This window comes from Typha angustifolia, chromosome 13 (assembly GCF_048772165.1).
Source record: "Typha angustifolia cultivar Huaian chromosome 13, ASM4877216v1, whole genome shotgun sequence".
Classification (NCBI taxonomy): Eukaryota; Viridiplantae; Streptophyta; class Magnoliopsida; order Poales; family Typhaceae; genus Typha; species Typha angustifolia.
In genome coordinates, this window is record NC_133251.1 from 13,331,922 (window position 1) to 13,342,953 (window position 11,032).

The 11,032-nt window shown below is 41.1% G+C and overlaps 2 protein-coding genes across 4 annotated transcripts; both read left to right on the forward strand.

The window, feature by feature from the left end:
* The first annotated feature begins 752 nt into the window (after window positions 1–752).
* LOC140774599 (probable histidine kinase 4) lies at window positions 753–7,938 on the forward strand. 3 transcript variants are annotated; one of them, XM_073117662.1, is made up of 11 exons: window positions 753–1,731; window positions 1,982–2,215; window positions 2,316–2,485; window positions 3,102–3,320; window positions 3,405–3,591; window positions 3,672–3,723; window positions 3,819–4,048; window positions 4,266–4,364; window positions 4,643–5,358; window positions 6,040–6,528; window positions 7,266–7,938. In XM_073117662.1, exons 1-11 carry the CDS (start codon window positions 1,444–1,446, stop codon window positions 7,522–7,524), a joined length of 2,943 nt encoding a protein of 980 aa, XP_072973763.1. In that variant the 5' UTR covers window positions 753–1,443; the 3' UTR covers window positions 7,525–7,938. The 3 variants fall into 3 exon arrangements, with proteins under 3 accessions (XP_072973763.1, XP_072973764.1, XP_072973765.1); XM_073117663.1 differs by having other exon boundaries at window positions 6,043–6,528; XM_073117664.1 differs by having other exon boundaries at window positions 1,995–2,215.
* Window positions 7,939–8,666: 728 nt separating this feature from the next.
* On the forward strand, window positions 8,667–10,609 carry LOC140774601 (UV-B-induced protein At3g17800, chloroplastic-like). The gene is made up of 4 exons (XM_073117665.1): window positions 8,667–8,822; window positions 8,912–9,053; window positions 9,134–9,420; window positions 9,512–10,609. The coding sequence occupies exons 2-4, from the start codon at window positions 8,931–8,933 to the stop codon at window positions 10,332–10,334; spliced, it is 1,233 nt and encodes a 410-aa protein (XP_072973766.1). The 5' UTR covers window positions 8,667–8,822; window positions 8,912–8,930; the 3' UTR covers window positions 10,335–10,609.
* The last annotated feature ends 423 nt before the right edge of the window (window positions 10,610–11,032 follow it).

Genomic DNA, 11,032 nt, shown 5'->3' on the forward strand with positions numbered 1-11,032 from the left:
TTTTTATTTTAATCATTTATGAGCTCGAAAGTTAGATATGGATTGGATAAAAGGCCAACTCTCCCTAGATATAGAGACACTTTAGGTCCCAACGTCGTCGAGACCTGCTCCAAGCGATCACGTTGCCAAGTTGTACTTCCAAGCTAACCGCACTACCGAGCTATCAACTGAATCAAGCCAAGCCACCAAACCACTAACTACTAAACAATTTCTCAATAATATTATTTAGGGTTGAAGTTGAACTCATGACCATCTTGGTCATGAATAAGATACCTATCAATTCTATTAGAGTATAATTATCTTTAGTAAGAAAAAAAAATATGGATAGAATGAAAGTGGATAACTAGAGTATAAGAAATACTTGATCGGTGATAAAATTTGGTTGCATTATCTGAGACGAAAGAAGTTTGTTCTTATCCAAACATTATGTCCAAAATGAGAATAGTAAGTTCATTCTTATTGGGTTGGCTTGAAAATAAGAAAAGCCATTGAGGGCAATTTAGTCAATTCAAAGTCCATACTGCTGAGTGCTAACTAGGAACTACCTCCAAGGAACACATTCGATGACCAAAATACCCTCGTACCTATAGTGGAGCATCTACCTTGATAGAGTTAATGTGAGTCAGGGTGTTTTTGGTAAATTCATGAGAGATACTGTACTCCTACGCCTACGGCGATGCCGTCTTTGTCCGATGCCCCTTGGACGGCGCAATCCTTTAAGGGCCTCTAATGGCTTCCTCCCCACCCCCACCCCCACCCCAACCCCAAAAGCCCTAACCCTAGATAAAAGAAGCTAAATAGCTTTGCTTGAGCTCAGTCCGCGACAAGATGCGATTTTGATCTCAAATCACGGGGAAAAATTGGGGTTTTCCGTCTGGGTCGATCAGAAACGAGCTCAAGAGCGGTATTTGATCGCAGATTGGAGCTGGATGAGGAGATGAAGAAGGCCCAGTACTGTTGATCCCATTTTGGAAGGAGAGAGAGTGGGAATAAAATAAGGGGGGAAAAGGCGGGGAAGGTGGGGACGAGGAGATTTAGGGGATCAAGTTATAGGGATAAGTACAGGAAAGAGAGGAATAGTTTAATGTAGCGTATCTTGTGATATCCAGCAAATTCGATTCAGTTGCCTTCCCCCCTGAATAATTTATTCCGTCATCTCCTCCCCCCTGTTCTCCCTTTTGCGTTGCATTTCCTTCCATTTAGATCCTTCCAGCTCTCTCTTTCTTTCTCTCTCCTCTTTTATGGACCACGGACCCAATTCGGTAATGGGATTTGGTGGGATTGGAAGTAGGAGTGGAGAGCAATGGAGAGAAGGCTCCAAGTTCCAATCTTTATGACTCTTTCTGTCTCCGTCGAAGGATAGAAAGGGGCTTAGGGAAGTTGGGGTTGTTTCAGTTGGCAGGGGAGGTAGCTGTTGGTTTTTCTCCTTGGGGGTTTTAGGAGATGGGCTCAAGGGAAGTGACTGGTGGTGGTTTGTGGAGGAGGTGGTGGTTGAATCGGACGGCAATAGTGGTGGTGTGGGTGGCTACATCCATGGCGATCTGGGTCGGCTTGCATTGGTACATCCGGAGGTTGAGCATGCGGAAAGCTGAGGAAGGTCTCGTGAGCATGTGCGAAGAGCGAGCCCGGATGCTCCAGGACCAGTTCGCCGTCAGTGTCAATCATGTCCACGCCCTCGCCATCCTTGTATCCACCTTTCACTACCAGAAGGATCCCCCCTCCCTTGACCAGGTCCAAGAAGCAGAGCTTGTAGCTTCTTAGATTTTTCTTTGATTTAATTAATAGTATCTCTGTGTTGCCCAGTTATTCTGGTGCAGTTATTGTTCTTGTGACAGATTTTCTTTATTTAACTGCCTTAAAGTCTTTGACTGCAGTTGCTATATATATATCTCCTTGGATGATTGATCTTTGGTTTCCTCTTCTGCTATTTGGCAGTGCTTGTGGTTGGATTATTGGTTTCCTCATTGAGTTTTGAATTCAGGAGACATTTGCAGATTATACAGCACGGACATCATTCGAGCGTCCATTGTTGAGTGGCGTTGCGTATGCACAGAGGGTGTTTCATTCTGAAAGAGAGCTTTTTGAGAGTCAGCAAGGATGGACTATCAGGACAATGAAGAAGGAGCCGTCACCAGTGCAGGATGAGTATGCGCCGGTGATCTATTCTCAGGAGACCATCTCCTATATCGGCGCCCTTGATATGATGTCTGGCGAGGTCTGTTAGCTCTGTTTTAGTCCTTTCCTCCATCGTTTCTTTTGGCTGCTTGGGATTGCTTCCCTGTTGATACCAAACGTTGTCATTGTTTGCATTGTAGGAGGATAGGGAAAACATTTTAAGGGCTAGGGCTACTGGAAAAGCTGTTCTTACGAGCCCATTTAGGCTTCTGGGGTCAAATCACCTAGGAGTGGTTTTAACTTTTCCTGTTTATCGTTCGGATTTATCTGCAGATGCAACGGTAGAGCAACGAGTGGAAGCTACTGCAGGGTGAGCATTGTTGCTTTTATCTATCATCCAGGGGATCCCCTATAGACTATTGTGCATATGTATCTTTGTTTCTTTTACTTTCAAATAAGATAAAGAAACATTGATGGTAACCCTCTGAGCCGACAAAATTAGTAAATTTGTCTTGACATGTATTGACAATATAACGGACAAATAAAGAATCTAAGATTGCAACGCCCGTGCAGTACTTTAAGAAGGTGAATACATTGTTCCTTGTCACAATTCATGGTCTGATGACCTATTGAGCAACACTTAGGTCGAATTATAACTACTCCTTTTGTTCTACTGGACTCAAATGAGTTGCCTTCTAGAATTAAGATTCTTTGTTATTATGGACTGCCAATGTGTTTTACTGGCTGAAAACTTGTAGCTTCTACTTTATTCGAAGATACATTGGTGTAGCATTAAATTGCCCATCAGCTTAGCATTGAACAAGGAAAGTTGAAAACACATAAAAACGAATAGTTAATTCCAATCAATGAAACAAAGTTAATAGCATAAGAAGAACAATTTTTTGGATTCTTAATATTTGAGCAAAGCTTTTGACTGGAGCTTTCTTGTTCGAAGAAAAATTATAAATACTTTTTCTTGTTTTCAGGTATCTTGGAGGAGCATTTGATGTTGAATCACTTGTGGAGAATTTGCTGAGGCAGCTTGCTGGCAATCAGGATTTAATGGTCAATGTGTACGACATCACTAATGCTTCCAAGCCACTTGTCATGTATGGACCCCAACTTCCTGATGGTTTTGTGTCACTCTCACATATTAGTATGCTTGATTTTGGAGATCCCTTTAGGAAGCACCACATGGTATGCCGGTAAGTCCGTCTCCTGAGTCATTTGCAGAATTAAAGTTACTTTCCATTTTCTTTTATATTACCATCTTGAATTTTCCTGAGCAGGTATAGTAAGAGGCCCCCTGTTCCACTATCAGCAATGACCACACCATCTGGTGTTTTTGTTATATGTATGCTTGCGGGATATATACTATATGCTGCTTGGAATCGCTATGATAATGTTAAGGAAGATTGCAGGAAAATGGAAGAGCTAAAGAAACAAGCAGAGGCTGCAGATGTTGCTAAATCTCAGGTCTTATTTGTTGAAAAATCCTATGCATCTAGTCCTGTATGTATTAAAATCTGAATCTTTTTTCCTTTCATCAATGGCAGTTCCTTGCTACTGTTTCTCATGAGATCAGAACACCCATGAATGGTGTCCTTGGTAATCATTCTTTCTTATTGTGTTATAGCTTTTTGATTTTTCAGTTAGGTGGAAATAAAAACCTTGGAAAAGTTAATATTGTTTTCTATTTGCAGGGATGCTAGATATGCTATTAGATACGGATCTAAATTCTACCCAGAAAGATTATGCTCAAACTGCTCAAGTCTGTGGTAAGGCATTGATATCACTAATAAATGAAGTTCTTGACCGTGCAAAGATTGAAGCTGGAAAATTAGAGCTTGAGTCAGTGGCATTTGACCTGCGATCTGTCCTGGATGATGTCATCTCTTTGTTTTCTGCTAAGTCAAGAGAGAAGGGCATCGAGGTGAGTTTGATTCCATTTAAAAGTATCAGGAATTTAGCGTGCACAGTCTTTTGACGACCACAGATCTAGAAAGTTCAACATGTCATTGCTACTTTAAATATGAACCTCACTCTGTGCTCTTACATTCTCTCAATAAATGCAAAATTCATCTGTATTTTGTTGATAGGCTTCTTACCCATGTCTCCCAACCTACTGATTACCATTTTTCAATATGTAGCTTGCTGTATATGTCTCTGACAGAGTTCCTGAAGTACTCCTAGGGGATCCTGGGAGGTTTCGGCAAATAATCACAAATTTAGTGGGAAATTCAATTAAAGTAAGTATACCATGTTTGCTGATCACCTCTTTTTTCTCTGTGTCAAACATCGGTTAACCGTTCCGTTTAGTTTACTCCCTCTGTTGTGAAAGTATGTTTACTGTGTATTCCTGGTTTTATTAGTTTTGATTTGTTAGAAGTATACTTGATGGTAAAGCTAACATTCATAAAAATTGTAAGATCTTGAATCCATCAGTCAAGTCATTATAAAATTGTAGTCCATGACCAACATTAAGTGCAACTTTGGTTAATAAGTGTCTATTTTTAACTTGTCACAGTTTACGGAACGGGGCCATATATTTGTCCAAGTTCACCTAGCAGACCATTCAAATCTGGTGACTGATGCAAAGGTTGATGCTGGCTTGAATGGTCATAGAGATGAAGCTAGAGTTGTGTCTATTGGAACAAAATATAATACTTTAAGTGGTTTAGAAGCAGCTGATAGCAGAAATAACTGGGAAAATTTCAAGTTGTTGCTATCTTACGAGTCAACCATGCTGCATGCACCTGAAAATGGGATGCCATATGAGAATAGTTCTGATGTAGTTACACTGGTAGTCAGTGTGGAGGATACTGGGATTGGTATCCCATTACTAGCTCAGGATCGGGTTTTCACACCTTTTATGCAAGCTGACAGCTCAACTTCCAGGAACTATGGAGGAACAGGGATTGGCTTGAGCATCAGTAAATGTCTGGTTGAACTGATGGGTGGCCAAATAAACTTTGTAAGTCGACCTCATGTTGGAAGCACATTTACATTCACTGCTGTCCTCAAAAGAGCAACAAGTTCTGGTACCGATGCAAGGAGGGATGTTTCAGACAATCTGCCTACCTGTTTTAAAGGAGCAAAAGCAATTTTAGTTGATAGAAGACCAGTAAGAGCTGCTGTAACAAAATATCATCTGCAAAGGTTGGGAATTACAGTTGAACCTGTCAGTACTGTTGACCTGGCAGTTCATGCATTATCTGTATGTAATGGCAGTTCAACATCTGGGTAAGCCTTTCACTGATGCTAGCTCCCCTCACTGTAAAGGCATCTATTTTGTGTGCATAAATGGAGACAAGTTTGCTTTATGTTTTATGTTGTTTTTATGTTGTTTTTATGTTGTTATTGCTTTGAAGTTTGAACACAACTTAATAATTGTCAGGAGCAAACTATACAGAAACACAGGATGCCTTCTTTTCCAAAATTATTAAGAGTAATTGCATCTTTTTGTCTCAAAATTTATGTATCAAGAACAACTTTTTTTCAAGACTCCATTGACTCACCATTGCTTATGCTTATATAACATAAACTTAGTTCTACATTTAAACCTGTACATAGATACAACCTCTCTGGTAGAAGTTTGTATGGCTGCTTAAATGTTGTCTCTTCCCACTCTTTGCCTTATAAGAAACCTCATGTAGTCGGATGATTTCTTTTTTTTCACCATTTATGCTTGTATAGACTGTTCTCTTAGCGTCAAAGTAAAACTCTTCTCTTTTCTTTTCTCCTTATGATTTCTTCATTCCTTTTTATGGGTTGGACAGATCATTTTCAGACCTGAAAGTCTTAAGTACTACCAGATTTTTCATGGTCCTTTCATTGTTTAGCACTTCCTTTTCTTCTTGTCTATTTCTTTTCAGTTTGATTGTACTTAGTGCTTCTTACATCTGTACTGTGTATTTTATGCAGCAGAGATGGAAAACACCCATTTTTATTCTTGATTGAGAATGATTCATGGGGCTCTAAAGAAGATGTCTGCTTACAAGAGCAACTATTGGAACGGAGAAACGGTTACACAGCTGATGTACCCAAGGTGATTCTTCTTGCAAACTCTGATGCTGAAAAGACAAAATTAAGCTTTTCAGTTGATACAGTCATCATGAAGCCGCTGAGATCAAGTACAGTAGCAGCTTGTCTTCAACATGCTCTTGGAATGGGACTGCGGCCAAGTAAAGAGAAGCCCAATGGACCAGCTGGCCTTCATGACTTGCTAGTTGGAAAGAATATACTGGTGGTAGATGATAATAAGGTGAATCTCCGAGTGGCTGCAGGTACCTTGAAAAAGTATGGGGCGAAAGTGGAATGTACTGAAAGTGGCAAAGATGCGCTTGTCATTTTACAAATGCCGCACAAATTTGATGCCTGTTTCATGGACGTTCAGATGCCAGAAATGGATGGGTAAGTTCTGAATCTGTTATATTGGAAATATCTCAAGTTCTGTAATTCTCAATATTGGGTTATTTTTGTTCAAATACTGTTGATCCTTTTTTTTTTCACCCAATGACATCAATTTGGGAAAATCATAGTCTATAATAATATGAACTAGCCGTTGCCATATGCATACTGAATATAATGGCACCTGGCTTAGCAAATACATATGTGAATACTTCTTTAGATATCCTACTAGAAATAATGGACTATATTTCCGCATTACTCTTTGGGAAGTTCCAACCAAACAATATGACAGTGAGGAGCCAATTGAAGATGCCCAAATAAATCAGAAGCCTTCTACACCTGTTGATTTGTGCGAACAAACAAGGGCAGTTTCATTTTTTTTACCATTCGGAAATATTGATCCTGAAATCATGAGAAACTTTATGGATCAGTATTACATAGGCACTAAACTTCGTGTCTCCTGAAGTGCCAATACTCGACTATGAAGATCGAAAGATTTAAGCAATGTCTTCTACTTTCTTGTGGGGAAAAAATTGTTAAGCTGTCAACACCATATTTTGCTATTTCCCCTGGATTAAAACGATGGTAATGATGTCATAGTTGGAACATTCATGCTAACTTCTAATTTACGCAATATCCTGAATATTATTAGCGTTTATTGTATTTGCTTGGATGATGACATCAGCAATTGCTTGTGACATTTCCATCCATGACGAAAAAAAAGTGTCTTTGGCTTCCAGATTTGAGGCTACCCGGCAGATCCGCTTGATGGAGAGTAAAGTGAATGAGCAGACAAAAAATGGAGGTACTGCTTCAGAGGAAGGTTCCACAAATACCCAATGGCACCTGCCAATCCTAGCTATGACAGCAGATGTAATCCAGGCAACGTATGAGGAGTGCATGAAATGTGGAATGGATGGTTATGTCTCCAAACCTTTCGAGGAAAAGCAACTCCATCAGGCGGTAGCAAAGGTCTTTCTCCAAGGCTCCAGTCATTGATAACCATCTTAAGAACGACTGATACACTTCATGACAGATAATGGCCGCATTGCGAGAAAGAACAGCACTTCGTATCATCTGACTACTCGAATTGTCTGCACATTGCATGAATGGCTAAAAGAAGATATTCTCCAAAGGCAAGTCATTATTTGAAGCTGTGCTGTTCCTGTGGTGTTAGCCCGACTTCACTATAGGCTCGCAGATGTGTTGAATATTACACGGTCGGACTTATGTACATGAATATGTGTTATAACTTAGGTTAGCGAGTAATTGTCTGCATCTGTTTCTGTGCTATATTGTGTAAAAACCTTCTGCATCATCGCCGTCCAGAGGGGCCTGTGTATCGTAAAAAAGAACTTGCATGCGTTCTTGTATTCAAGAGCTCCAATTAATGAGCAAAGTTTTGTTCTTCTATAGTTGTACTGTTTGTTATGATCTGAATGAGTGAAAAGAACCTGATTGTTTTCTGAATCAGGGTTGAACACAAACATTGATTCCTTCATGCATTTTTGACCCAAAATTTGAGTGGTGCAGCAGAACTAATAGCCAGAGGGATTCCCATGAAACCTATAACTGCAAGTTTCCCTCTCATACCTAAAAAACAAACAAAACTACGCAATCACACTTGATATTTTTGCAGCCACAGATTGTGTCAATGAATAGCCACGGATTTCTTGCCAAGTTGTTCTCTTGCCTACTCCAAGTTCTGGTGGCGAGTATTTGACAGAGAATGTGAGGACTGAAGAGTGCCAACATGCCCAATTCCAAGAATTACTTCCTCTCTAGACTGTACTTGAGGAATCTAATAAACCCGTGGAGGAAAGATCCGAATACAAGAATACCAATCAACCACGTCATCCAGGGGATTTGACGAAACTGGCCCTAGATTTTCACAGCCAACTTAGTTGACTGGATATCACTGGAGAGATTGTATAGTTTCATTAATTAGAATACTAACAAGTCTTTGACTTATTTAGTTATAGGGAATGTCTATAGATATGGTCGTTTATTATCGATATGTGTGTTTATTAAAGCCTCTCTCTCTCTCTCTATATATAAAAAATCTCTCTCTAGAATGGCGCGATCCGTAATAATGTCGAATAGCAGCGCCATTTCTCCTTCCACTCTAGAGTCCAAGAGTTATATAGATAAATAGACGAAGTCGTTTAACGTGGGCGCCGTATCGAAGCGTTGTTCCCATTCCGTCGTGTTCCCGAGCAAATCTATCTCCAAAACCCAAACTTTTGAGTTTTGACCCCCTTACCCTATCTCTATCCGTGTCCCCGATTCTTCCATTGGTGAGGGGATTTGATCCGAATTCGACGCGTTCTTCTTTCCGAGTTCCTCGATTTTCCTTCATCTAGGGTTTTTTTTTCTCGTATTGCAGGTGCTAGATTTTTCGATCCATGGAAACCGCCGCGGCGATTCGATCTCCCCTTTACCTCTTCCGAGCTTGCGAAGTTGGATCTCGCCGGCCAGATCTCGTCCGATTCGATGGAAAATCCCATTTTTTCAGTAGATCGATCAAGGTACGTGGATGTTGCTATGTAATCGATCTTTTTCCTATTAGGGTTTCGGTTTGATTCTGATGTATTTGGTCTTGTGCTAGGGTTTTGGTTCGATCTCGGTGTTGAAGCGAGGGAAGAGGCCATTCGGTCCTCGGAGGAGCTATGCTATTAGAGCCTCGTCGTCTTCTTCATCTGGGTCTTCCTCTCCGATCGCTCCTCTCCGATTGGAATCGCCTGTTGGGCAATTCCTGTCTCAGATCCTCGTCAGCCATCCCCATCTCCTCCCCGCCGCTGTCGAGCAACAGCTAGAGCAGCTCCACACTGACCGCGAGGCCGAGAAGATTAAGGAGGAGCCGACCCCATCTGGAAGCGAACTCGTTTTATACAGGTAAAAAAGTTCAATCTTTTTGCTTTTCAAATGATGAGTTACTTGCAATAGGCAGGGAGATTTTTGATCTTTTCTGGTTCGGGACCCATAGGAGGATCGCGGAGGTGAAGGCTAACGAGAGGAGAAGGGCTTTGGAGGAGATACTCTATGCCTTGGTTGTTCAGAAGTTTGTCGAAGCTGATGTTACTCTGGTTCCTTCTCTGGCCGGATCAGCTGACCCCTCCGGCAGAATCGACCAGTGGCCACCTGAGGAGGAGAAGCTTGAGGGGCTTCATTCTCCTGAGGCTTATGAGATGATCAAGAATCATCTGTCTCTTATACTGGGGCAGCGGTTGGCGGACTCGAACACCGTTGCGCCGATAAGCAAGCTTCGTGTAGGGCAAGTCTATGCTGCTTCTGTGATGTATGGCTATTTCCTGAAGAGGGTGGACCAGCGATTTCAGCTCGAGAAATCGATGAAGTCCCTCCCATGGGGATCGGAAGAAGAGGAGAGTGCCATTAAGCAAGTGATGCCGGATGAGTCGAGGCCGCGCCCTTCTCCTCAGATGGGGGAGACTCATCCTGAGGTGTCTTGGTCTTCCCCCAGCTTTGGTGCCGGAGGGCCTAGCCAAGCAATTAAGCCCAGCCGGCTGAGGTCATATGTTATGTCATTTGATTCAGAGACCTTACAGAGGTATGCGACCATAAGGTCAAAGGAAGCTTTTGGCATCATTGAGAAACACACAGAGGCATTGTTTGGGAGGCCGGAGATCGTCATCACGCCGGAAGGGACCATTGATTCTTCTAAAGACGAGCTCATCAAGATAAGCTTTGCAGGGTTGAGAAGGCTTATTTTGGAGGCTGTAACCTTTGGCTCATTCCTCTGGGATGTCGAGAGCTATGTTGATGCCAGGTACCATTTCGTGACCAACTAATTAAACCAAGAGTGTGCTTGACTTGCACCCAAGGATTGTCATTGTGGGATTATATTCTACCTTAATTTCCAATTCTAGAGGGCTCCTACTGCATTGTACATAAGAAAGTTCTTCAGCTTAATTTGTAGAAAAATTCCGTAGTTGCTATTAATCTTTGGACTTGCTATCTCTATTTGGATAGTTTTTGAGTTGCAATGTAAACTGCTTATGCTTATGTAAGTTGCATTCTTCCCCATGTTAATGTCACTGTGCAATGCATTAAAAGTATTCAAGTCCATGGCCTTTTATAATAATTTTCAATTTCTTAACTGGGTATTACAGTTGACTGTGATTTTCCATGCAAAGTTTTATTTGGTTAATAAACCATCATCAGTACATAGGTGTGTAGGATTTTAGAATGTCATTAGTCCACTGCAAGCCACGGTGTACATGAAGCGGCGCTGTGAGAGAGCGACAGTGAGAGAGACTGCGAAAGTCCAGTTCAAGATATTTTTATTTACATTAATGTTTTTACTTTGATTTAATTTTCATATATAGAAGAATATAAAAGAAGTAATTTGATCGGTATAGGAAGTGAGATAAGGGCCTTAGAATGGGACTAGAAGGCGTCATGAAGCACCTTTCGGTACATAATTTCTTCTGTTTTTGTTCTATTGAAACTTGTAATCAAAACTATAAGCAGCTGAAACTTTTGAATC

Coding starts and splice junctions, on each gene's coding strand:
- LOC140774601 (XM_073117665.1), top strand. CDS start 8,931: ATGGAAACCGCCGCGGCGATTCGATCTCCCCTTTACCTCTTCCGAGCT. Junction 9,054..9,133: donor TTTTCAGTAGATCGATCAAG/GTACGTGGATGT, acceptor GTCTTGTGCTAG/GGTTTTGGTTCGATCTCGGT. Junction 9,421..9,511: donor AGCGAACTCGTTTTATACAG/GTAAAAAAGTTC, acceptor CGGGACCCATAG/GAGGATCGCGGAGGTGAAGG.
- LOC140774599 (XM_073117662.1), top strand. CDS start 1,444: ATGGGCTCAAGGGAAGTGACTGGTGGTGGTTTGTGGAGGAGGTGGTGG. Junction 3,321..3,404: donor AAGCACCACATGGTATGCCG/GTAAGTCCGTCT, acceptor TTTCCTGAGCAG/GTATAGTAAGAGGCCCCCTG. Junction 4,049..4,265: donor CAAGAGAGAAGGGCATCGAG/GTGAGTTTGATT, acceptor TTCAATATGTAG/CTTGCTGTATATGTCTCTGA.